This window comes from Strix uralensis, chromosome 10, assembly GCF_047716275.1.
Source record: "Strix uralensis isolate ZFMK-TIS-50842 chromosome 10, bStrUra1, whole genome shotgun sequence".
Lineage (NCBI taxonomy): Eukaryota > Metazoa > Chordata > Aves > Strigiformes > Strigidae > Strix > Strix uralensis.
This window is the reverse complement of record NC_133981.1, coordinates 1539849-1564430: the sequence shown is the minus strand read 5'-3', so window position 1 is coordinate 1564430 and position 24582 is coordinate 1539849. Positions and strand designations below refer to the sequence as shown.

Sequence of the window (24582 nt, the reverse complement as noted above, 5' to 3'; positions counted from 1 at the left end):
CACGACAACCTTGTCCTCCCCTCTGCAGCCTAAATACACAGCAACTTCACAAGCTGCTAGATCCACGCAGTTAAGCATGAAAGTGAGCTCCAGGAAGCATGGTGAGAAAATGAAAGACAGAGCAGGCTGATCCAACATACATCTCCAGTTTGTAAATTATGTCACTACATAGTGGCCTCAACTCCAAATGATGTATTTCTATAGAAACTGAAGAACTTCAAAAACTTAAGAGTAAACTCATTCTGAAAAATATTATGGTAACTCCTGGAGAAGCTAGAGTCAGAACGAAAAAATAAGCAAAAACTTTAAGACATTTCATTGGTATGCAAGCAATCTGAGGGCTCAGCAGTTCCCGGTCCACCCCTGGAAAGGTGTCTTCATGGGTGTCCCTTCACTGCCACCTTCAGGAAATACTCGCTGCTGCTCTTAAAGTGCTCTCGACACCGCAGGAAAAAAGTATGAACTCGGCGAAGGCATCGTCACTGGCATACAACCGAGATACACATCAAAAATCTTTAGTTCCAAACTAAGAGTACTACGGCTAAAATCACATCCCAAAGAATGGAGGAACAGAGCACAGATCGATACACTGAGCAGCCGCCAGGCTTAGCCGTGGTTTTGACCCCCAATAAGATACATAATTCATCTCCCAGATTCTGCAAATGAGGCAAGCAATAGGTTTTCCCAGATCTTAAATTCAAAGGGGTATTAGTGAGGATATGCTGTTTATGGATTGTTTATTAGACTCCATTTGCACCATCACATTTTAAAGGTGCACTTGAAAAGCCAACAAACTCCCTCCCTCAAAAATAAATTAGAAAATAAGCAAATCAAAACGGCTTTGCTAATGAAAGTGGAAAGAATTCAGAGCTAGTAGTGAAGTAAAAAAATGTACAGGTCAAAAAAGACATTCTAATATCATTTATTTACACACACAAGTGCACAAGATGTACCTTAAGTCTCTGAACAGTATATTGACTTACCAGAAGATGACATGAATTATCAAGGAGGAAACTTAGTTCCAAATCAATCTGCATCATAGCTCTTAAAATAGGCAAATGACTTGCTGAACTGTACAATGAAGCCTAACCAAGCTCAACAGCAACATCTGCTGGCCAGTGAGCAACAATATGAAATTAGTCTAATTATATGGAAGTTTATTATTCATTCTTATACACTTGTGAATTTTTACTGCAGTGTAAGAATGCCCAGTAAGACACATTTCTTGTGCAGAAAACAGATGTAACTTCTAAACCTGTGTGCAAACAAGGCAAAACTTCACCTGCGCTTGCACACACATGTAGTCAGAAAAATACCATCTACCATTACCTGCCCACCAAGATCCTGGACAGCAGAACGCTGAAATTAAGAAGGGTTTAAATTCATGTTAGAGTAGACTGGAGGAAATCTCTCCTGTCTAGCCATTTCAATCCCATCTGAAGAACACCCATGGAACCCCTCAAACTACTCTCTTTCCTAAGGGACCAGCCCGCATTTGCAAGGCCTGAGGCAGCAAAGTATTTATCAACCACACTAGTCCCATGGACACAGAGGAGAATGGCAGCCAAGACCATTAGGGCTCCTTTCCCTCCAGGTGCCTTAACACAGTCCTTATTAACCTCAGAAAATAAGCCTGCTATGGTAGAATAACATTATTAGAGCAGGAGCACCACAAACCGTCCCCACTTAATTTGGGCACAAACTAATACTCTATCTAGACTAATTATTTTTACTCTTATTTTTACCCCAGATACATAAAATTTGATGAACTACTTCTAAACTGCTCTAAAGAAAAAAAAAAAAAGCAAGTGGCTGGCAACAGCTTCAAGACTGCATTTAGCCCTTCATCACAATCTGGAACAAGGGCAGAGTGACCCGAGAGCTGGCTTCTGAACACAGGCTTCTGAAGAGGCATCAGATGGGAAAAGGTGTTGATGCATCCCACTTCTGATACCAGTAAAGGAACAGTGTCAAATTCTTACTTGACCAGAAAACCACCTCTTTTTGCAGGTCACTGTATAACAGGAAATCACAGGCAAAGGGTTTTTAACAGAACTCTATGATAACCTTCAGTAGCACAAAGCTTAAGAAAAATTACACCGTAAAATGCCAAGCCTTGAACAAGAAAAGACACACTGGCTGGAGGGGCAACTCTTTAAATGACAGAAAACAATAGACTGGACTGACATTCATTATCTTTAAAATTGTGGCTGGCTTTGCACTTTAAAGCTCTCATGCTTTTTCAAGTTTTGTACTTCAAACAAAATTCTTTTACCCTGAAAAATTAGGGAAGAGGATTTAAGAAACATGGAAGTTTATTTGCAGCTGACATAAGTTTTTGTTGTTAGAATCACAGACTGGATTGGGTTGGAAGGGACCTTAAAGATCACCTAGTCCTATCCCCCTGCCCTGGGCAGGGACACCTTCCACTAGCCCAGGTTGCCAAAAGCCCCGTCCAACCTGGCCTTGAACCCTTCCAGGGAGGGGGCAGCCACAGCTTCTCTGGGCAACCTGTGCCTATCTAACCTAAATCTCCCCTCTTTCAGTTTAAAACCACTCCCCCTCGTCCTACCCCCACACCCCTGATCAAAAGTCCTTCCCCACCTTTCCTGTAGCCCCTTTCAGTCCTGGGATGGTGCTCTAAGGTCTCCCCAGAGCCTTCTCTTCTCCAGCTGAACCCCCCAACTCTCTCAGCCTGTCCTCACAGGGAAGGTGCTCCAGCCCCCCGAGCATCTTTGTGGCCTCCTCTGACCCCGCTCAAGCAGGTCCATGTCCTTCTGATGTTGGTGCCCCCAGAGCTGGACCCAGCACTGCAGGTGGGTCTCCCGAGAGCAGAGCAGAGGGGGAGAATCCCCTCCCTCGACCTGCTGCCCACACTGCTCTGGATACAGCCCAGCACACAGTTGGCTTTCTGGGCTGCGAGCACATGTTGCTGGCTCACAGTCAGTTTTCCACCCACCAACACCCCCAGGTCCTCCTCCATAGGGCTTCTCTCAATCCACTCCTCGCCCAGCCTGTGTTTGTGCTTGGGATTGCCCTGACCCATGGGCAGGACCTTGCCCTTGGCCTTGTTGAACTCTATGAGGTTTGCATCTCCCAGCCCTCCAGCCTGTCCAGGTCCCTCTGGATGGCACAGCCCTTCCCTCCAGTGTGTTGGCTGTGCCACACAGCGCGGTGCCATGGAAGCTTGCTGAGGGTGCCTCGATCCCACTGTCGGTGTCTCCAACAAAGATGTTAAACAGCACCGGTCCCAACCCCAACCCCTGAGGACACCACTCATCACTGCTCTCTCCACTTGGACATCGAGCCCTTGACCACAACTCTGAGTGCGACCATCCAGCCAATTCCTTATCCACCGAGTGGTCCATCTGTCAAATCCATGTCTGTCCAATTTAGAGACAAGGATGTCATGGGGGACAGCGTCAGATGCTTTGCACAAGTTCAGGTAGATGACATCAGTTGCTCTTCCCTGATCCACCAATGCTGTAACCCCATCATAGAAGGCCACCAAATTTGTTAGGCACAATTTGTCCTCTGTAAAGCCACGCTGGCTGTCACCAATCACCTTGTTATTGTCGTTGTTTTTTGGGAGGGTTTTTTGTTTGATTTTTTTGGGGTGCTGCTTTGTTTTGTTGTGGTTTGTTGTTTTGGTTTGGGCTTTGTTTTTTTTAAATATACCCTTACTCCCAATCCCCCTTTTTCCACATTTAGCTGTTAAACTGGGAGAGCATATCATATGAAAATACAAAAATGACTGATTGCTCAGGTCCTCAGCTGGGAAGAGAACAGCTTTTGTAAGGAACCATTTGTGTATTGGAAGTTCGGAAGCTACAGAGGGGAGTCACAGTCTCAGCCTGACAGTGCCAATTACAGCTATAGCAAGATGAACACAGGAACAAATCCATTCTGCTCAGAGGCTGGAGAGAATGGAAAGGGAGAAAGAAGAGATACGAGCCTATGTGTTTAGAAAAAGAAAGGGGCTTGAAGTCATCTGCTAGACAGTGAAACACTTTTTCCATGGCAAAAGCATTAGGCTGAAGATCCAGGGAATGTACGTGGCAAGCTCTCAGTCCTAATTGGAAAAGCACTGGTTATTTAACAAATGCATCCTTCGCCTAATGTACTATTCAAGTAGGTATTAAACTATGGAGCTTTTGTCTTTTGGACAGTAATTATACATAGCCCTGCTCTATCTGTCTGTTTGATCAATTTTTACTCTCGACTCCTACTGCATCATCCTGCAAGTTTGCCCATTATCACAAAGTCTTCAAGGCTAAAAAGGCTCTAAACCCCCAATGTAACACGCAGACAGGAAAAAGAAAGCCAGCTAACTAATTCCTTCCCTCCCTCATAAGCTTGCAGGTGTTCTATTTTCATTGTCTAAAAAATCAAAGAGAAAGTGATCAGCTCATTTCCTCTCTCTTAGTACAGTCCCTTTTAAGAAGCTACTTTCCATCATATTTTACTCAGTAGTCATAAATAATATACATAATTGCAGATGGTCATAAACAAGCAGAGAAAGTATACATATATAGTACAAAGGAAACAATAAATTGTGATGTGCTCCAAAAGCAGAAGGAATTCCTGGCAAATAGCAACAGTTGCATCCAGATCATTTTTTTAGTTGATGTAAGGCAATCGCAGAGCCAAAAACAATATGGGGACAGACTTTAGACAAAGCTAAACAAGGGTGCTGGCAGCTCACTTCCCTTTGCAGCACGTATTTCCTACCTCCTCCCCACGTGCAATACACACAGCTATTTCTTCCTTAAAAATCTGCATTAGGAAGGAGGCATGTTGCTCATGGAAAGACAGGTTTAAAACTGCTGAAACTCCAAAATACATAAGCAGCATGCAATTAGGAAGCTATTATGATGACTGTAATAAGAAACTCTAAGGGAGTCCACCCAGCTGCCCAAGAGTTAACATGATGTGTTTCTCATCAAAACCTCTTCCAAGAGGTTAAGCACACAATAGACTATCTAAAGCACAGCTAGAAAGGCTGCTTGAAATTCCACACATGTGCCTCAGCAATGTATTTCTATTAATGTCCAGTGTGTGTCAGCATGAAGATAAGGTACCAACATCATGTCCAACCAGCCAGCTAGAGAATGGGACGCCGTGTAAAACATTGTCTGATGCTTAGAATCCTGGAGAACAGTGGTGTTTGCAATCTCACCCGCTGCCTACGTGTCTGATAACGCCACCAACAAGGAGACAGCAGGAGCAAACTGTCCTACAGTTTTGGGAAAATAAAAAGACAGAGAGAAAGAGGGAGGGAAAGGGAAGAAAACAAGAATGAAAATAAACTTCATCAGCAAATAGAAGCAGGTATGAGGATGCCCAGCTGAAGCAAAGGGTGTAAACAAACTGGAGAAAACCTCAGTGAAATTTACACTTTGTATCAGCTTGCTTTAACTTTTTTTTTTTAAGGTGAAAAATAAAGAAGTAACATCAGTGTTTATTTTGATTTCTCCCATCACACCATGTAGACTCAGCTTCATTTTCTAGCATGATGCAGCAAAACTGTTTCTACTGGGAAATTTGTGGAAGACATTGTATTTAAGGAAACGTGATCTCAAACAGGACACATCTGCTCTGTTGGGCCTGCCACTGGGGGCTTGAGAAGCCCCTATGTCACCACGAGCATGAGCTGTATGGGAACCTGCTGGAACACCCCATGCCAGCCTGTGCTGTGCACTGATGGTGTCACCACACAGATAACACCCCAGCCCACCAGGAAACTTCCTATTAGCTGAACAGCTTGCTAATATATAATCCATAACCCACCTACCTTTGAGAAAGGTAAACTCTATGTGGATGAAGGGTGGAATGCAGTGAGCCTGACCGGATGAGCAGTGTGCATTGAGGAGGCAGTGATCCACAGAAGAGTTAACATGAGCAGGCGCAGGCCTGCGCGGTGCTGCACACACAGGTACTGCACACACAGGTACTGCACGGCCTTCGGGCCTGTCTTGTGCTGCACAGATTCCTCAGCATCCTAACAGAGGAGCATGCAGGCAGCTGCTCCTCGGTACTGGCCCCTGCAGGCCATTGCCTTTATCTAAAAGAACAGGAAGATGTTCTATGTGAACATCCTTTATGAACAGAGTTGTTTTCTTGCAAGAATTTAATTGCTCAAATGACAAAAAAGGAGGAACCTCTCCATCTGTACAGCACGCCATGGGAAAATCCAGCCAGGGTCTCTTCAATGCTGCATGAAAGCAGGGCTGCCTGCATCTGAAGGGACATAAGATGTGGAGAGCAGTGACGAGTGGCATCCTCAGGGGTGGCTGTTGGGACTGGTGCTGTTTAACACCTTTGTTGGAGACACCGACAGTGGGATCGAGGCACCCTCAGCAAGTTCAGTGATGACACTGAACTGTGTGGTGCAGCCAACACACTGGAGGGAAGAGATGTGCCATCCAGAGGGACCTGGACAGGCTGGAGGGCTGGGAGATGCAAGCCTCAGAGTTCAACAAGGCCAAGGGCAAGGTCCTGCCCATGGGTCAGGGCAATCCCAAGCACAAACACAGGCTGGGCGAGGAGTGGATTGAGAGAAGCCCTATGGAGGAGGACCTGGGGGTGTTGGTGGGTGGAAAACTGACTGTGAGCCAGCAACATGTGCTCGCAGCCCAGAAAGCCAACTGTGTGCTGGGCTGTATCCAGAGCAGTGTGGGCAGCAGGTCGAGGGAGGGGATTCTCCCCCTCTGCTCTGCTCTCGGGAGACCCCCCTGCAGTGCTGGGTCCAGCTCTGGGGGCACCAACATCAGAAGGACACGGACCTGCTTGGGAGGGGCCAGGGGAGGCCACAAAGATGCTCAGGGGGCTGGAGCACCCTCCTGTGAGGACAGGCTGAGAGAGTTGGGGAGGTTCAGCTGGGGAAGAAAAGGCTCCGGGGAGACCTTAGAGCACCATCCCAGGACTGAAAGGGGCTACAGGAAAGGTGGGGAAGGACTCTTGATTGGGGGGGTAGGGATAGGATGGGTTGGACGGGGCTTTGAGCAACCTGGGCTAGCAAAAGGTGTCCCTGCCCATGGCAGGGGGGTTGGAACTATATGGTCGTCAAGGTCCCTTCCAATCCAAACCATTCTATGATTCTAGGATTTACTTGCTATCTATAGTTCTCTTTCTATTCTATCTTATTAAAACTACTATTTTATTATGACACTTTACAGCCTTTCTTATTGAGACCCAGAAAGAGCCCTGCACCATTTCTCTCACCACCACCTGGTGCAGAACACTCTGCCCATCTCAGGTATCTTCTTTACCTCCCCTCCGTTGTCAATGAGGACCACATCAAGACATACACATTAAGGTTCTAAGAAAAGGTGGCCAAAGCATCCAAGTTAGTTTTCGTGGCATATGGGGAATATGTCAGAAATGACATCCAGTGGCAGGTCACCTACCTCACATCCCCATCACCTGAGAGTACAAGAGCAATCGAAGTGTTCCATTCAGTGCAACCTTACTTCCTAGCTATTATATTAGCCCTTCAAATGAATAATCTTGTTTTCTTTTTAAGTAACACTTTCCAGTCAGAAACATCAAGAAAATTTTCAGTGACCAAGGATCATTGATTCAAGATTCAAACACTGTCTTTTTTAGATAGAATTCAATGAATACTGGAAAGCTATCACCAAATACTGTTAGATATATGTAATATTCCAAATACTCAAAACACAGACAAGCCATGTCATAATCCAAAAATAAAGTTTAACCAAGCTAGTGGGAACTACATTCTTATGTACATTCTCTCAGCCTTTATACCTATGACAATCTCATACCACAAACTATACCACATTTGACTAACACTGGCTTGTAGGAAAGCCTACTGAAACACCCTGATGCATTACCTAACCTCTGTTGCTTATACCCCCAAAATTAGCTGCAAAATTAGAGCAGAGTTCTCCTACTCCACAGCAGTCTGGCAGTAAAAAAACCATGCCATACTAGCTTTGCTGGACTGGAAAAATATCAAGATATTTTTCTCTTATTTCTTCATTATTTCAATATTTTTTAGTTACAGAGAGGGGAAAAGGAAGGCTAATCTTGTATTTTGCTTCTTAAACAATGGAATGGCTTTACAGTAACTCTAAGTCAGAACAAATGAATCTGGAGCAAGTTTCTGTGGAGTATACAAACTTGGTAAACAAAAAAGAATAGTGAAATACAGGCACAGGAGAACTGAAGGCAAGACAGGGGAAGTAGGCAGCACCACAGACAACTTCAATTTGTTGCAGCTGTAAGATTTAAAAAGAGGCCAACCTTGTGATAAGGTCCCTTAGCCCAAGAGACTACAAAAATGAGAAGCTCAAACAACCATCAGCTGTTGAAATCTGCAAAAACTCTCCAAACACAAATTAACCTTCAGTCAGGAGATGAAAGACTAGCTGCAGAAATTGGAAGTGGTTAAAAAAAAATGCTATAAATGTCTGAGAAATCATAGCAGCAGTAGCAGGGAAAAGAGGGAGTACATACACAGCATCTTACCCTTCACCAGATAACAGCTTTACCTTCCCTCAAAAGAAGATGGAGAAAGAGCTTTTCTTTTGGTTTGGCTTTGTTTTTACTTCCTGGGTTCACTGTAGTACACATTCTCCAAAATTGCTTTACTTAAATTTAGACCTCACTGATGCTCCAGAGACAGGAAGTTATTAGCTTGCTGGAGGTAGAAGACATGTAGATCCTCACCATGCCAAGCTTAAATTTAACACAAGTCTTTCTGAAGTCCATCATTTAATACTACACAATTACTTTCTATAGGAACCCCTTAAAAGTTTAATGGTTTCATAAAAAGTAGTAATTCCTTCACTGCAGAAATGCACCCACTTCTATAGTAGAAGGTAGCAGTCAAAGAGGAACCCAACAGTGGGGAAAAAGGAGGGATGTTCTGGCCAGAGACTAGAATAACAGAGCACTAACCTTAAAGACTCCACACATTAATACATTTTCTTTCATTCAAGAGAAATCTAGAAAAGTATCTCTTAGCTCAGACAGCAAGAATGAGAGCGATAGAAGGAACAAGGTCTGAAACTACTCAGCCGAGCTATTTAAATCTCCCTACCAATAGCTTGCAACATTTTGTAATAAATCATTGAGGCTTAAACCAAAAAACACATCTTTTCATTTGTATCAACACATTTAAAAAGCAGTTTTATTCAATTAGTGAAAGCAAATCGAGAACAACTGCATTGCAACTCCTAGCTGAAGACAATGCCACTCCTGCTAACCTAGCCAGAATTCCCTCGCTGGTTCTGCAGGCACTAAGGGTCAGTGTGGGGGTGTTTGACACACAGCGTGTGAATGCTCTGCAAATAGCCCAGCTGCAGGGAACAAGCTCATCAGGAGGTACTGCCCCCACAGCTGGCACAGGATTAATGTCCTAGTAACCAAATGCACCAGCCATTTGCCAAAGAAAACACTGAAAATTAATCTCAAAAAAAGAGGTGTCATTCCTTTAGTAAATACATGTAGATACTTGTTGCTAATCACTAGTAACATCAAGCGAAGTCAAACTTGGAGAAAAATAACTGAATGACCTTTTTCCTCATTTTGCACTATTTAAAACAAGCATCCATACTTTCCAATTTAAATCAGTGTTTTCCACTTCACCAACAAGAAGCTTCAATCAAGAAATATTTACAGAAATTAAAGAGCCACTAAACCCTAAAACCCAACATTTGTGTTAGCAATGTGTCCTCCCAAAACCAATCGATTTCCTACATACAAGCTTGTCCTTTAGAAAGCGAAGGGGTTTAGCTCAGTGTGCTACATTTATCTGAGAGGACCAACAAAACTGGCCCTGATGCAGTATCCAAACCATACTGCAAAGCTCACAGAGACATTACCTTTTATTATATCAAGTCAAATAAATAGGGAGGAAAAAATTAAAAGTTTTGACAATAGAGGCCTGACCCGAAAAACCGCAATTTCACTTCACTGCTGGCCCCATGCTGTCAGAGTTTCAACAAACCCCACGCTACCACTGGAGCTCAGCTAGTCAACTCCAGCTTGTCACAATGATTGGAGATTACACACAACAAAAACCCAGTCTAATCTAGATATGCTTACCTATGGTTAATCAGCCAGGATGAATCTGATCCCCAGCTTATCACAAAGTAAATGAAAGCCTAAACTAAACTCAGTCATGTTCAGCACCATTTCTAAAACCACCTTCAGTATCAGCTCAGCTGCATCCACAGCTGATAACACTCCACAACAGTGGGCAATTCACAGCAAAAAAAATGTAGGCAAGATTGACTTGAAGCTTCATCAGTTACCAGAAATCTAAAGAAAACTTTCCATGAATGGGTCAATTGGGTCATTCCTCCAACCCTATGGGGCCAAAAGGAAAACACTACTCCACCTGATCACTCCCCTGCTGCCAACAAAAATTCTCCTCCATTGTATCAATCTATGAGTGGGTTGTTTATGCCGCTTTCAGAAATTTTAAGCAGTTTTACCTCCACGTTCTTTGAAACAGAGGAGAAAACATACCAGTTAAAATGTGAGCAGACCAATATACACTAAACCAGGGGTACAAGTGTCCAAAGATGCCACAGGCAAAGGCCAAGAGTTCGGAATCCCACACTCACAAGAGAACATCAATATCAAAGCCCACTGCCCTGATGAAAGGCATTCCCAGTCCTGCATTCTTCCTTCAGCCCTTCTCTCCTGAATCAGCAAGAGGAGATAAGCTCTGAAGAGTAAAGAGATTCTCTCTGGGCAAGAAATCATTTGAAAGAATCCAACAGCCTATGACCAATTATAATCAGCTGGTGGAGCAACCAGAGACAAACCCTAAATCCTTGTGAATATTTCCTCCCATGCTTATATTCTGGGCCACACTAATCACAACAGGGTGATGCTGGAGCCACCAGAAAGCAAAGGTTGCCATCAGCAAGGCTGGGAGCAGGGCATGACCAGAAACGCTGGGAATAGTGAGCAGCCCGTCATCAACAGCTGGACAAACACTTTCCCAGCAATTTAGGAATTCTGTGTCTAGTCTGTTTTCATGCAACCAGTGCCCATCAGTCTTGTCTGAAAAAGCTAAGCATGGTGCAAAGTTTGTCCTACCATCACCTCATTTCTGAATTCATTCTTTCAAAGTGGGAAGGAAGACGATGACTTTTGGTCAATAACTCTGACAAAGCCATTATCCTCAGGGTATTAAATGGGGAGATAAGAACTTCAGGGCTTTCCACAAATCATATTAGTTCAATTCTTAAATCCGGGTAATGCTTCTTTTCAAAGTATTAATTTCATTTATTCTATTTGCTCTCCCTCTGTCCTGATAACACAGGCACACATGGCCCCTAAATGAGATCCTCCTACTTTATAAGTTATAATCCTCCCTTTCTAGAGTAGTAATGAGATGTCTTCGCTTAATCGCGTTTATTCCCCCCCCCAGCTTCTGCTTTTATCCATCCCCATTCCACATTGATTTGTCTCAAAGGTTTCAGTGAAAATCATCAGGCAGGGAGTCACTGGCTCCAAGAGGCTCATGATGCATATGCTGCACATGCTGCACAGCCTTAGGAGATTACAAAAGCAGAAAGGATAAAAAAGAGCAGCTCTGCTTGCAGAGTTTCTTTTGTTGGCAAGAAGGACTAAAAAAGAAAGCCAAAAGAACTGAGAAGTTGAGAGAAGAGGTTTCGATTAATTGGAAGTGAAAAAGGAAAGATTCCTGGTCCAGGGGAAAGGTGAGACCATTCACAACACAGTGCAGCAATTAAATAACTTGACTATGACAACTTTGGAAGTACCTCATGCTAGAAATAAAAAAAGGATTTAAAGATAGCTGTATTAGTTCTTGGATATTTCACATGAGACTTAAGGCATGCTACAAGCATTAGTTAACACCGTAGGCCCTGCTGTGAAGTACTGTACATATAATCCTTGCTGTATTCTAAGTGCCCACAGCATTAAATTATTCAGAGTCCAGTCAGCACCGTGATCCTGCAGTGCTGTACAAACAAAATATTTTAGCTCTAATACAAATTGGTAAGAGTTCCTCTGCAGCACCTTAGCAGACTACTTCCATTGGAGCCCGTCCCCCATGGTTAATCAAAAGCCATATTCACACAAAGAGGGAAGTGAATGCTGCAGTGTTTCTACTTAGAGCTGTTTTGCTTCTTAAACTAAAACTTTACAGAGTTTTACTCAAAACCTAATGTGTCTAAAAGCTAAGTACCTTGTTCAAAGTCATTAAAAAAAGTGATCAAGACAAAAACGTAGAACAGGACCCAGGCACTTAACTCGAAATCCCTCTTGTAACCAGTGCAGCACTTCAAGGAAAAAAAACCAAAACACTCACCACACAAACCACAACAAAACAACAGTAAGTTTTAATCTGCACCCTACCCCAGAAATGACAACATAACTGGCCCCAGAAGTGGACAACAAGCTCCCTATCAAAGGTTAGCTCTAGGCCACACTCTCTTCAGAGACGTGTACCATGTAACAAGACTGAAGTGCTTCATAGCAACACTGCCAATAATAACAGTCAGTGAATGAAAATCATAAAGAATAGATTAAATTACAAGTGACATTCAGCACAACAAAAATTAAATAATTTCAAACTACAGCTATCATATTTGGATTTACGGTCTACAAGCAGCAAGGTTAAAGGAGAGTATTGCATCACTACTGGAGACAACTGTACAAAAGAAGGCTACTAATCACCAAACTATTGATATGTTAAGGGCACAGGACAGCTGAAGATCTTACTGCAAATATTAAATAAATAAAAACCTTTCTAATTATATGTGGCACGAAAGAGCAGCTCACACCCATTCAAGCTGTATTCCAAATAAAGGAAAACAACAACACTGGAAGACAAAGGACAGATATGACTGGAGTAGGATTGAGTCAATACAATAAGGTAACCATGCCCAAAAGGAAACCGTAGCTGAGATAAACAAGTCTGATAGGGATCCCAATAATCTAAATGGCTGGCAAAACCACTTCCTGCTTAGGAAGATATCTAGAAGGTGATAGACAACAGATTTGACCTCATCTTTGCAAGGACAGGCTAGACTATTCCATTTTTAAGGATCTTAAATTTATGACTGATCAAGAGATAGTTAAAGAGCAATGAAATTTAACAGCTTCTCATTCTTGCACCACATTCCAGGCTAACAGTCCATGGTCACTATTTATCTTTTATGGGCTACACAAGGAGAGCCTGATCAGATTTTTGCAGAGTATCAAGTATGCAATATCTGGGTATGCGACACTGCAGGATTAAAAGCTAATTCAGATAATAGAACAGCTTTTCTATGCCAGCCGTCCGGTCCCAACTCATTTTAGAGATGACCTCTTCACACTTTGCAAATATTGCCTGACTCTGCTAGTCGCATTTCTCCAGGATTACTCTACACCTCACTGCAGGAGGGCAGGGCTCTGCTTCTGAGCCAGGCCACATCTCTAGGTTGGACAATAAATTCACTAGCTCCTTCCCTCCCTCTTTACAGAAGTCTGTTAATTGCATACATGAAGAGAATATTCTCTTTCCAGTGGAAAGAGAGTTAATGCTGCATCTGCTGGCCCAAATGTCCTATGCAGAGGAACGGCAGCCACCTGCCTCAGCCACCACTACTCTAAAGCTCAGCACTCACACAACTCCCTGCGGTTAGGGTACAAGCTGCCAAGACGACTGTCATTTCCTGCGACACAGCAGCCATTCACAAGCTATCTCCAGGAGAGCAGTCTCAAGAGACCTCCCAATCCAACCCCATACAAACGTTATCACGGAGTCAAAAAGCACAAACGGGTCCAAAAACACAAATGGACAAATGCATGGATGACAATTTTATAAAGGACCATTAACCGCCAAGGTGAAAATGCAACCTCTTGCTGAAGAAGCCTCTAAGCCCCAGAGCAACAGAAGTTGCAAGGGGATACTGGTGGGAAATACTGCTATACAGCTGCCCTGCTCCGGCTCTCCGTAAGCAGCTGCTGTGGATCACTATCAGAGATGGGCGATAGCTAGAAGGAACTGTCTGAACCACTAGAGCCATTCTTATATAAATTTTATTTAGTCAGCCCCCCAAAATTTCTTCATATAACAACCTCAAAACTCTTCACAGCCAAGTCACATGCCTGGGTAAGCCACGCCTCTTAGCATTCAACATAGAGAAAAAACATGCTCATAGGATTCTTCATTTAAATCAAGTGCATGCAACAGAGCAACAGGATGGAAGAAACACAATAAAGACCATCATTACTCATCTGTCCTCTCCCTAAACCATCCCTGCAGTATGCACCAAGCGAGAATTACTCTTAGTCCAGTTCTCTCAAAGTTTCAACTTCACAGTCTAAAAGAACAGGCAGTTTGATGTCACTATGGCAAGCACAGTCCCCCCTCACTATCATACCCCAACTACTCATATCACTGCAGGTCAGGAAAAAAGTGGCAGTTCCACTAAGACTTCGCATTGTTTACAGGCAGTACACCATGGCCAAAACAATATAAAATAGTACTGTGTGAATATTAAGCACCAAGGACAACCACAATCTACTGTAGTGACATAAGCCTTTTGCTCTACGCAGTCTCATCTCACTGTACTTCTGCCTCCACCACTGCTCTTCTCTGCACTGCTATGACAGTAACCCAACAGGGTATTTCAGCAACCTTGAGGTGCCTGACTAATAGTAAAGGCTTCAGCAAGGTGTCCCCAAAAATAAGTCTGTGTATTGGGCAAGAACAGATTGGTTTGGGAGTCAGTGGTGTGTACAAAAGGGGTTCATGCTTCCTGGTCCCTAAAAATCAATCTTAAGCCTTCTTTAAAATGTTACAACACTTGACAGTTTTATAACAGATCTTCTGTTACTAGCATCATAAAAGACTCAAACCAGCAGAACTCATTATTACCTTTCATTAATTTGGGTATTTGAACAATTATACTCTAGAAAAACAGAGCAAAGTTTCAGGACAGATCAGGTCAGTAGCATCTGATCCTGTATAGATCGAAACATCCATTTCATTCACTGAACAGTTTAGAAGAGTTCTCTCTAATCCAGACAACGACCCCATACACACACCCCACCCTGCCCCTGTCCTCACACAGCCATTGCTTACGCCTTTCCCTGCAGGCCCAGCCTTAGCATCTCTGCACGACACGCTGCAAGAGCAGCCTGCCAGCTACACTGTAAGCCAGAAGTGATGAATTGGGAGGTGATGAGTGTTTCAGCCTAAATCAAAGTTTCTAAGCTGATCACACAAGTGACATTTAATGCAGCCTCTCAAGCAGAGATATTGCAGCCTGTCCTGCGTGGAAACATAGTGGGGATTTTTGTTACTCACCAGCTGGGCTGCTCTCTGCCTCTCTTCGTTAGTGTTGTTTCTCTCCCGCTGAAGGGCAGTATTCAAGGCCTCACTGGCTGCTTCCCTTTCTCTTTTGGCCAGCCGGAGCAACTCCTCCTGGACCAGCGCCTGTTCTTGCTCGTACCTGTATGAGCGCCAAAGGCAAAGAGAGAGAAGGTGATCAGCAGACTCCTGGCAACAGGGTCACAGCTTAGCATGGACTATCCCTGCCTAGAGCCGAAACACAGCTCCGTAATCTATTTGACACAAAGTCTGCTCACAGCCGCTCCGTATCAGCAGGAATTCAAAAGTCCAATAAACTTCAAACATGACCTGCAACTTCAGTGAGGTACAGCTCTGGCAACAATAGCAGACTTTGCACCATATAAGCTTATACTTCAGTTATATTTAGCTGTATTAAGTACTAACTATCACCTGAAAACAGTGAGAATACAAAGCGGTTAGGTAGACAAATAGATATCGCTTTGGAAGAGATCAAGGGACATACAACAATAAAGGGAGTTAGCCTATCTGACAATGCTGCTCTTCTGCTCTGCAAGGGAAAGAAAATCACATAAAATACATGCAGCAACAGCACTGAGAGAACTGGCCTTCTCACGTCCGTAGCCTGGATACCTGAATCTCAAACTGCCATGAAGGACATTTCATCCAATTCACAGCTTGGAAATTCCACATGCAAGCAAAGAGAGATTAACTTGAAGTGAATCACAGAATAAATTAGATTAGACAGGACCTTTGAAGGTTATCTGTTCCAGCCTCCTGCTCAAAACAGAGCTAACTTCAGGTTAGACCAGGTCACTCAGGGCCTTCTTTGGTCAAACTCTGACAATCTCAAAGGGTGGATATTCTATATCCTTTTGGTGCAACCTGTTCCAGTGCTTCACTGCACTCACAGACTGTTTGGGGTTTCCCCCCACCCCAATACCCAGACAGAATTTCCTTGCTGTGGTCCGTTTGCCTCTTGTCCTTTCAGTGTGCACCTCTGAGAACAGTCTGGCACTGCCTCTATTTTACTATTTTAGGAAGCTGAAAACAACAGTTGGATCCCCGTTCTTCACAGGCTAAGCCAGCGCAGTTCCCTCAGGCTCCCTCCTCCCATGGCTCTAGCTTGCCGAGGTCCCCAGAGGCAAGGCTGCTCTCCAGCAGTGACCACTCCTTCAATGTGGTGTCATCCACAAACTTTCTCAGGCTGCATTTCAGCCCATTCAGGCCTGGTTCTGGTTCCACAGTTGAGCCACACACATACAAGCTGCTCCTCCCTTTCTTGTCTTCCCTGCCTGCCTTTCACTGCATTTCTGCCCCTACCTCTCCTTTCCCAGACCAGGCATTTAGGATGCCGTTCAGTAGCTCAGCACAGGAAACTGCCAGCAATTTCAATTCCACAGTCCCCAGGAAAGTGAACCAGCTCTCCAGAGACTTTTCTGGGTTGCATCTCTGACTTTCGTAAGGACAGAGTGATTGATGCAACGGGGTTTTAACAGGTTTGGTCAGTCACTTGCAACACTCAAAAAACACCATACACACAGAGACTGATAGACTATAAGCACGGTAAAGACACCATCAGAGCAGCAGAAGAAAGAACAGGAAAAGACCAATCTTTACCACACCTTTAAGAATGCACAGACAGATCAGGCCAGCAATTTTATAACAAAGCTACTGAGTTACACAGAACTGAAGTTCTCACTGCCCTGCAAGGCCTAGAACTAGGAGACTGCTGTGGTTCTGTCAGAGGACAGTTTTCTTTCGCAGCTTTTTTTTTTCCCTCACCTTTACACAGGTATTTCTATCTTAATAAATTAAAATACCCTTGGATGAAAAATTCATAGCACTCTAGTACTAGCTGACAGGCATTATGTCTAGTCTAGGAAAGGGAGGAAGAATAGAATCAGATACATAAGACAGACCTGATTATTTTAGGTACAAACTGAATTAAACCCATTACCATGTTTGAGATTCCAAAATCCCTGACGGAAGTATCAAACACTTAGACTCCTTCAATTGTCCCTGAAAAGGCAACTGCACTTAAGTTTATGTTCTACTGGTCTTGCAATGCACATCACACCCAAGTTTTCTGCAGTTACCAACTCATTACATTGGTCTCCCGTTTCTCCAAACACCACTCCTATCGCCCACAGCTCCCCAACTGCTCCGTTTAGCTAAGGGACAGCCTTCCCTAAAAAATGAGTTACATTGACCTTAACTGAAAAAGGCTTCAATCGGAATTCTCAGGCATTAAAACATACAGTCATTGCACTTGGACTGAAGCAGAACTTTTTATATATATATGTATATATAGTCCAAAAGGAGCTAAACTATTGTCTTTTTCAAGAAATTCACCTCACCTCCTGTACAGTTCCTGCTCTGCAGCAGAAGACTTCTGACCAGAGTCACTTGCCATTGGTGGCTGGATTCCTAGAAAGAAGAATAGAAATCTGTGATAATATAGTACAAAACATAGTCCTTCATCACATCATAAATTATTTGAGAAGAGGAAAATTTAGTATGTGAGTGTTATCCCATCAACAGAAAAAAATACACTTTGAAAAGTCTCAAGAAAATTTAAGTTTGATGGATGGAGTTTGAATTCATGAAACAAAGAGACACTGACAACATCATCTTCAACAAGGCACGCTCAAACCTCTAAGGATGTTAGCTCCTCAGACCCTGGTTTACACAGAAACATAAGTGCAGTTTTAGACCTACTTTCCATTTCCTTCCTCTAGTTCCATTAAGTCTTCCCCTTGACCTCTTACTTTCATTGTAATTACAAGGGATCACACAAGTTGAGATGAAATTATTTCCATAAGGCCATCCATAGGGCTGAATCCACTTTCAGGAAAGATGTAAGCTAACAGCAAACAAATCTCTAAAAGCAAAGGCCCGGTTCCCTAACTTCATGTGAGTCTGGATGCCTTAAACAAATCCACACTGATAACATCTATCAACAAAGTGTATTTGAGAACCAAGAGAAATCAAATAGTTTTCTGACCTGTAAAGAAAGACAAGTTCAGAAACCAAGTTCTCATCATCTGTTTGGCAAGCTGTGCTTAGTCAGTCTCTCCTTCTCTATGAGCCTATATCAAAAGAACAAAAAGCAGTATTTCCCCCACCCATCCACAACATACTCCCTGTGCATGCAGACGGGACAACAAGGCAGCTTGCCAGGAATGAAAGGTAAAATAAGAAATTTCTGCCTTGCTTATTGCATGTTCATCTGAAATCCTAGAAAGGTTCACAGAGAAATACAAGTTAATTAAAGTATCTGAAAAGGGTGGTAATCCAAAGATGAAGAAGGAAAGGACCTAGAAGAACAAGCTGTCTTTCTTAAGTTCACGCAGCGACAGAACCAGACCTGTAGCATTTCAACTGCTCTAACTGCCAGCTGACACAGATACCTTTCAGAAACATAAAGAGGACATCACAGGACTGTAACATCCAATAACTACATCCATTAAAATGTTACAGGTTAATCAAAGAGCTCCTCTCACAACAAGGTAGTCTTGAAAAGTACAGGCACACTATATAACATCCAGTGGCAGCACTGCTGAGAAGTGTGTCAAAACAGCAGAGCTGAAAGGGACTGACAGTACCTGTAGGAGATTTGGGTTTCCCTTCTGGAGCTGGTGAAGAGGAAGCTGTGCCATTGGATGAATGGGGAGATCTCTGGTTGTCCCTTTTACTTTGAGGAGATTCTTTCATTCGGTTCACTACATCTTCAGAGAGCTGAAACATATGTACACAGAAAAGAATTAACCAAGTTAACTCTTAATGTATATATATTTCATTATAAAAGCTCCCCATTTGTTAGTTTCCACGCTACTGCAAAAGAATTGCCAGTTACCTCACTTCAGTGCCATGGTCCTTTGAATCCAGGTGGTCAACAACTGTACATTGACTTTACTTTTTTAAAAAACATACTCTATCAGCAAGTGATAAAACTGCCCATCAACTGACCCTACAGGCTTCACTGGACAATGACAATTAGTCTTCCACAAATACTAAGGAAGGTGGAGAGCACCAAACAAGCCAACCCCTTGAGCAGGGACATATTTACCAGAAGTGGAAGAAAAGGAACTAAGAGGGTTGTAAGTCCACCCCCATCCATCCTCCTCCTCCTCCTTCCCCCCCGCTTGCTTCCCCAGCTCCGCATGGCAGAAGTACTGCAAACCGTATGGCAGAGAAGAGCTGCACAGCCCTCCCGCTCACATAAGGCTGCAAACATTTTTAGCAATCTCAACATCATTCTCGCTCCCTTACTTGGGTCCAAACCCATGGAAAAAAAAGAAAAGGTAGCTTGAAGTTTTCTAGCAATCCAGTCCAAGGGGCTTCTCACAGCACTGTTAAGATTGACCCGTTCCTCCTCCCGAGGCCAGAGGTTCTGTGCTGACTGTTCTGGCTCCAGAACAAAACGAAATGAGGCTGTTTCCCCACCTAGGCTGGTCACAGTAAAGATATATTTTCAGCTATGCCACTGCTACCCAATTTAACAGCATTTTTAACATCTTCATTATACGCTGTTATCACGCCAAATTCCTGTTTATGGGAACTGGTTCTTAAAAACACAAATCTGTAAAATGCCAGAATTAGTTAAGGGCCAGGCTCAGTGGAACTACTTTTTTTTTTTTTTTATACACAGCTGCAAAACCACCAACATCCTTGGTACTAAGGAACAATTACTTTGTTTCACAAAACAAGCAAACAAAAAAAAAAGGAAAAGAAAAACTTTTACTTCAAGAAGTCAAACAAAGTTCTACAAAGACCACAGCTCATTTAACCTAATTAGCTCTCATGAGATACACAGAGCATCTTCACCTTGAGCTCCTGGAGGTCATGAACAGACCAGTAACAATGAACCCACGTCAGCATCTAGCTGATGGAGCAGCTAACTAAATTAAAGCACCAGAACAAATTACATCTATGGGAGGTGAGGGTGAGTCCTCAAGGGGTCCCTGCTGATACCCTGTAAAGAGAAATCAGGCAAGAACAACTTTACCTCCATCAAACACTTTAAAAAGGAGATTGGCACAATCTTAGTTAACTTGTGTCAAATGATTAGTCAAAATGGGATGAAAAATAAGTAACCACAGCAAAACACACTTTGTAAACTCATTTCAGACAAATCTTAGGGGAAAGCCAGATAAAAGTATGAAGAGACAACAGCAATGAATACTATGGTAGTAATAAAAAAAAAAATTAACCAACGAAAAATAGGGAAAGAAATCTTGATGGGGAAAAAAACATTCCTTAATGACACCACCACCACTCTCCAGGGCTTGTTTTCACAACATGTACATGTAGATGTCTGCTCAAAGTTCAAGAAGCAGCTTCCCACTGCCCCTCCTAGAAACACCCCTAATCCTCACTAATCCCCACAACCTCTTATCTCCCTGAACGTTCAGACAGTGGTGCTGTGCCACGGCTCTTGGTATCATGGACAAGGGCAGAGGTGTCTCCTCTTGGATGCCCTCAGAGCCAGGCAGCGCCTTCAGCACCAAACTGCTCGCAAAGCACAAGGCAGGGGCAAGCTGGGGTCATTAATCAGCGAGGAGGGAAAGAGGGCTGAGGACAGAATTTGGAAGGGGAGGTAAAGGGCTGGTGTGTCACCCCTCAGGAGCAGCCATGCTCAGGCCCTCAGCCCTCTTTCCCGTCACCCCATCGCCTCTCCAACCCCCCTACTCCTTCAGCCTTCCAGTTTTTCAACCCTCCTCCTTGCTGGTTTTCCTCACTCAGACCTTCCAGCCCCGAACCACGTTCCCCTGACCTCCCTGCCCTACCCCTGCCGCTCCAGCAGGGCCTCCCTCAGCCCGGGTCCCCTCCCCGCCCTCCACCCGCGGCCGCCACCGCCTCCTCCATCCGCCGGCCCCGGCGCACCCCAGGGCCACCTCACCCTGATGCCCTGCAGCACCCGGACTTGCTCCCGCTCATCCAGCCCGAAGGAGACCTTCCTGCCGCCGTGGCTGCTCTCGCTGCCCCCCATACCGGCGGGGCGGGCGCTGGGGACGCCTCTCCCCGCCGCGCCCCCCCCCACTGCTCGCACCGGGCCGCCGCTGCCCTTCCGCCACCTGCCAACATACCCGCGCCCCATTGGCGGGGCGGCTACGGGACAGCCAATAGCGGGGCGCGGTGCTGGCGCGAGCCGCAGGGCAGGCTGGGGGCTGGAGGCGGCGGCGGCGCTACCGGGGCCGCGGGGGCCTGACCCGGCCCCAGGGAACGCTGCGCTCCCGGGGAGGTTTCCTCTTTATCCGCCCTACCACGGACCCATGGCGGCACCGCAGCGTCTCCGGGAACGCTGGGCTGCTTCCTCCTCCTCCCGCCGCGGTAGGGGCCGTACCCGCCCTCCACACCCTTGTTTTGAAGCCGCTAAACTCCCGCTGCGATCCACCGAACTCATGGGGCTTCTTTACTGGGTCAAAAATCACGGAAGGAAGAAAAGCCAACCACAGGTAACAGGCAGAAAATCAGCCAGGAAGGCACGAAGCTTATCGCCTCGCTCCAAGATTCAGGAACCAACCCAAGCGGTGTCCATCAGGGAGGACTCACGGGCTGACGAGCCCCGTGGGTGTCCTGGGCAATTCCCCCTCGGGGACAGTTGCCTCCCCCGAGGCAGCCGAGCGAGGCCGCCCCCCTCACCCGCCGGGAACCCCTTGTCCACCCTCACACACACCATTTCTCTCCATAGTCCTCGAGGGAGCTCACCACCCCAACATGTCAGCTCACATTGGTGATTAAAAACAAAATTACTGTCCACAACTCTAGTCAATTTTACAGCAGCTGCTGCAAAGGCAGAAGTCACCTCCCTGCTCCCTTCAGCCACCCTGTTCCAGCAAGACCCACTGCCCGTGCTGTTACCTGCCACGACAGACGCACGCGCAGGTCCCGCGTGGGTCAGGCCATCGCAGAGCCGGTCCCTGTCACCAGGCACAGCCGACCCTCAGCCTAAACCAAAGGAATGAGAAAGAAGATCATGTAACACACAAGGAGCTGCGCCAAGAAACAGCAGCTTTGACAGATCCCTTCCCAGCTCTCTGCATTCCCAGAAATACAGGCCACGTGATGACCTATACAATTTGGGACTAGGTAGTTAACAAAGCCTTGGTATCCTCACACTACTTATCTACTACTTTGTAGCACATCAGAGCAGCTTTAACTGCTTAATGCTTATTCTTCACTGCAGTTAATGTGGGAACCACAGCTTTGAGTCATCAGTGGGACTCTGGCCAGCTGTAAGGGAATATTTGGGATTCTCTGCCCCCAAGATATCCAGGCCTCTTCTACAGCATATTCCTGAAAGCAAGGAATATTTTTGTTGTTTGTATAATACCTTGGATGCTGGAGACTTGGCCCATTGCTTGAGTTCTCAAGGCAAGGGCACTACCTTGTGCTACCATCAGCTGTTTGCTCTGCAGCACCAAAACACTGCACACGTGCAGTGGAAGAGCGAAGGTCTGGCTAAAGTCAAACTGTGACCCCTCCCCGAATGCTCTCACCAGCCTCTTGTTTATTTCTGATCTGCCTCCTGCTCCCTTCCTTTGATGCACCCAGTTTTTGTACTAAAAAAAGCCTGTGAACAGTCATTTCTTATTCGCCTCCTCTGCCCTCTCAGGGTTTCACAGACCTGCACCGTTGCTCTTCCAGGCTGGTGAGTTCTTAACCACGTAATTACTCCTCCAGAAGTCTTCCCATAACTTCAATTAGTCCTGTCATCCTTCCTTTTTCAGGTGTAACTCCAGGCAGCAGGCATCATCGGCAAAGATCCACGAGGGAGTGAGCACAGACCAACAAAGCCACACGTCCCACCTACAGCCGTGCCTTCCTGTGATCTCCGGGAGCCTAAGGACACCCAGCAGTGCCACCACCTCCACGATGTGGAAGCAGCCATAATGGTGGAGGAGCTGTAGAGCATCTCCAACACCTCTGCACCCACGCAGGAGCAGAGGATGCCATCCAAATTAACTCCAGCAGTAGCATCTCCTAGGGCAATCCTGTTTTCTGCAGGGAGCCTGGAAGGAGCTGCAGAAGGTTTTATTGCACAAGGACGTGACCCAATCCCAAGGTAGAGCAGAGCTCACCCCACTTCCCCAGCCTGTACACTCCCACCACAGAGAACCTGACGGGTGCTGATTACTGCCAGCACTCAGCTGTTGCTCAGCAGCTATCACATCCTCCCCACAGCCGCAACATTAGTCCTGACACACAGGGTTCATTATAAAGCCCAGAACAAGAAATAAGCAAGAGTCAGTTCCAACTTCCACATAAGCCTTTTCCCAAGCCTATCCCATTGCACAGACCCCTGGTGTTAGACAGGCCCGGGAACAGCAAGACCTCGTTACCGAGAGAAGAGTCAACGGCTTCACCGACAACCATTTAGACCAGGAGACCAATCTCTGCACAGCCATCTGCTGTCCTAGTAATAGTCTTCCAAGAAGGAAAAAAATCCATCTCTGACAAAAGGACATCATATTATTCCATTATTATCTGCCATGTTTGTTCAAGGATTTAAAAAAAACAATCTGAAGGCTTTTTTTAGCCCATAATATGAATCATTTGAGAAAGTATGACCATTTATGCCAAACAATTTTATTTTTTTATTTTACAAACAAAAATATACATTTATTCTATATTTTCTCTCTTTTTACCCCCTCCCCCCCCCACATAACACACTTATGCTCAAGGACCATTTTGAATATGGCCCAAAGCATTATATACATACATAAAAATACAACAGGAGGAAGGTCAGTCCACGACTTAGCGCAGAAGCTCCTCAGCAGCAGAACATGGGATACTCCAGAAATCCTGGAGTCCTGCCAGCAAAGGACAGGATGGACATGTCGACCACCAGCACAGGCGATCCTTCAGCACTGAATTCAGCTGAGAAAAAGGCAAATTCATAACCTGCTCTTCACATCACCAAGGAGGGCAGGTAAGTCCTCTCAGTCAGGGTGTTCAGTCAGCACATACTCCTTGGGACGGAAAAGCAGTTGCTCCTTTATTTCTCAACTGCTTGAAGACCTTCCTATCTCTTGGCTCTGTCCAAGGCCCACCAGCTCCAGGGAAGCTTCACAGGGTTCCCCACACTTTCCAACAGCAGCTCAGGATCGGTGTTGTGAGCAGCATCAGGAGCAGCAGCGGGGCAATTCAGGCACTGCGTCATCCGTCCCTTTTAGAGTAAGCAAGCGTGGCTCAGGGCAACTCACAGCAGGTGACGGGAGCAGCACGAACCCTCTAACAGGGCAAGGGCTGACTCAGCCAGT

At 45.1% G+C, this 24582-nt stretch overlaps 1 protein-coding gene and 1 long non-coding RNA gene across 8 annotated transcripts in view; one reads left to right on the top strand and one right to left on the bottom strand.

Moving 5' to 3' along the window:
* The window catches only part of CHCHD6 (coiled-coil-helix-coiled-coil-helix domain containing 6), a 117459-nt gene extending 94517 nt beyond the window's left edge, over positions 1 to 22942 (bottom strand). For 5 of the 7 annotated variants that reach the window (XR_012630207.1, XR_012630208.1, XM_074878807.1 and 2 more), the window contains exons 1-4: positions 21219 to 21387; positions 18922 to 19054; positions 17674 to 17743; positions 15311 to 15455 (exon numbers count right to left, since the gene is read on the bottom strand). Coding sequence is in view for 5 of the 7 variants with exons in the window: in XM_074878807.1 (XP_074734908.1) it covers positions 15311 to 15455; positions 17674 to 17743; positions 18922 to 19054; positions 21219 to 21308 (438 nt within the window). In the remaining 2 variants the exon portion in view is untranslated. Of the gene's footprint in view, positions 1 to 15310; positions 15456 to 17673; positions 17744 to 18921; positions 19055 to 19172; positions 19400 to 21218; positions 21388 to 22180 lie in introns of those variants that run through there. The other 2 variants (XM_074878812.1, XM_074878811.1) reach the window with 2 other exon arrangements.
* On the top strand, positions 21486 to 23874 carry LOC141947590 (uncharacterized). Its single transcript, XR_012630209.1, has 2 exons — positions 21486 to 21774; positions 23050 to 23874. It is a non-coding gene; the product is annotated as an uncharacterized LOC141947590 (long non-coding RNA).
* The last annotated feature ends 708 nt before the right edge of the window (positions 23875 to 24582 follow it).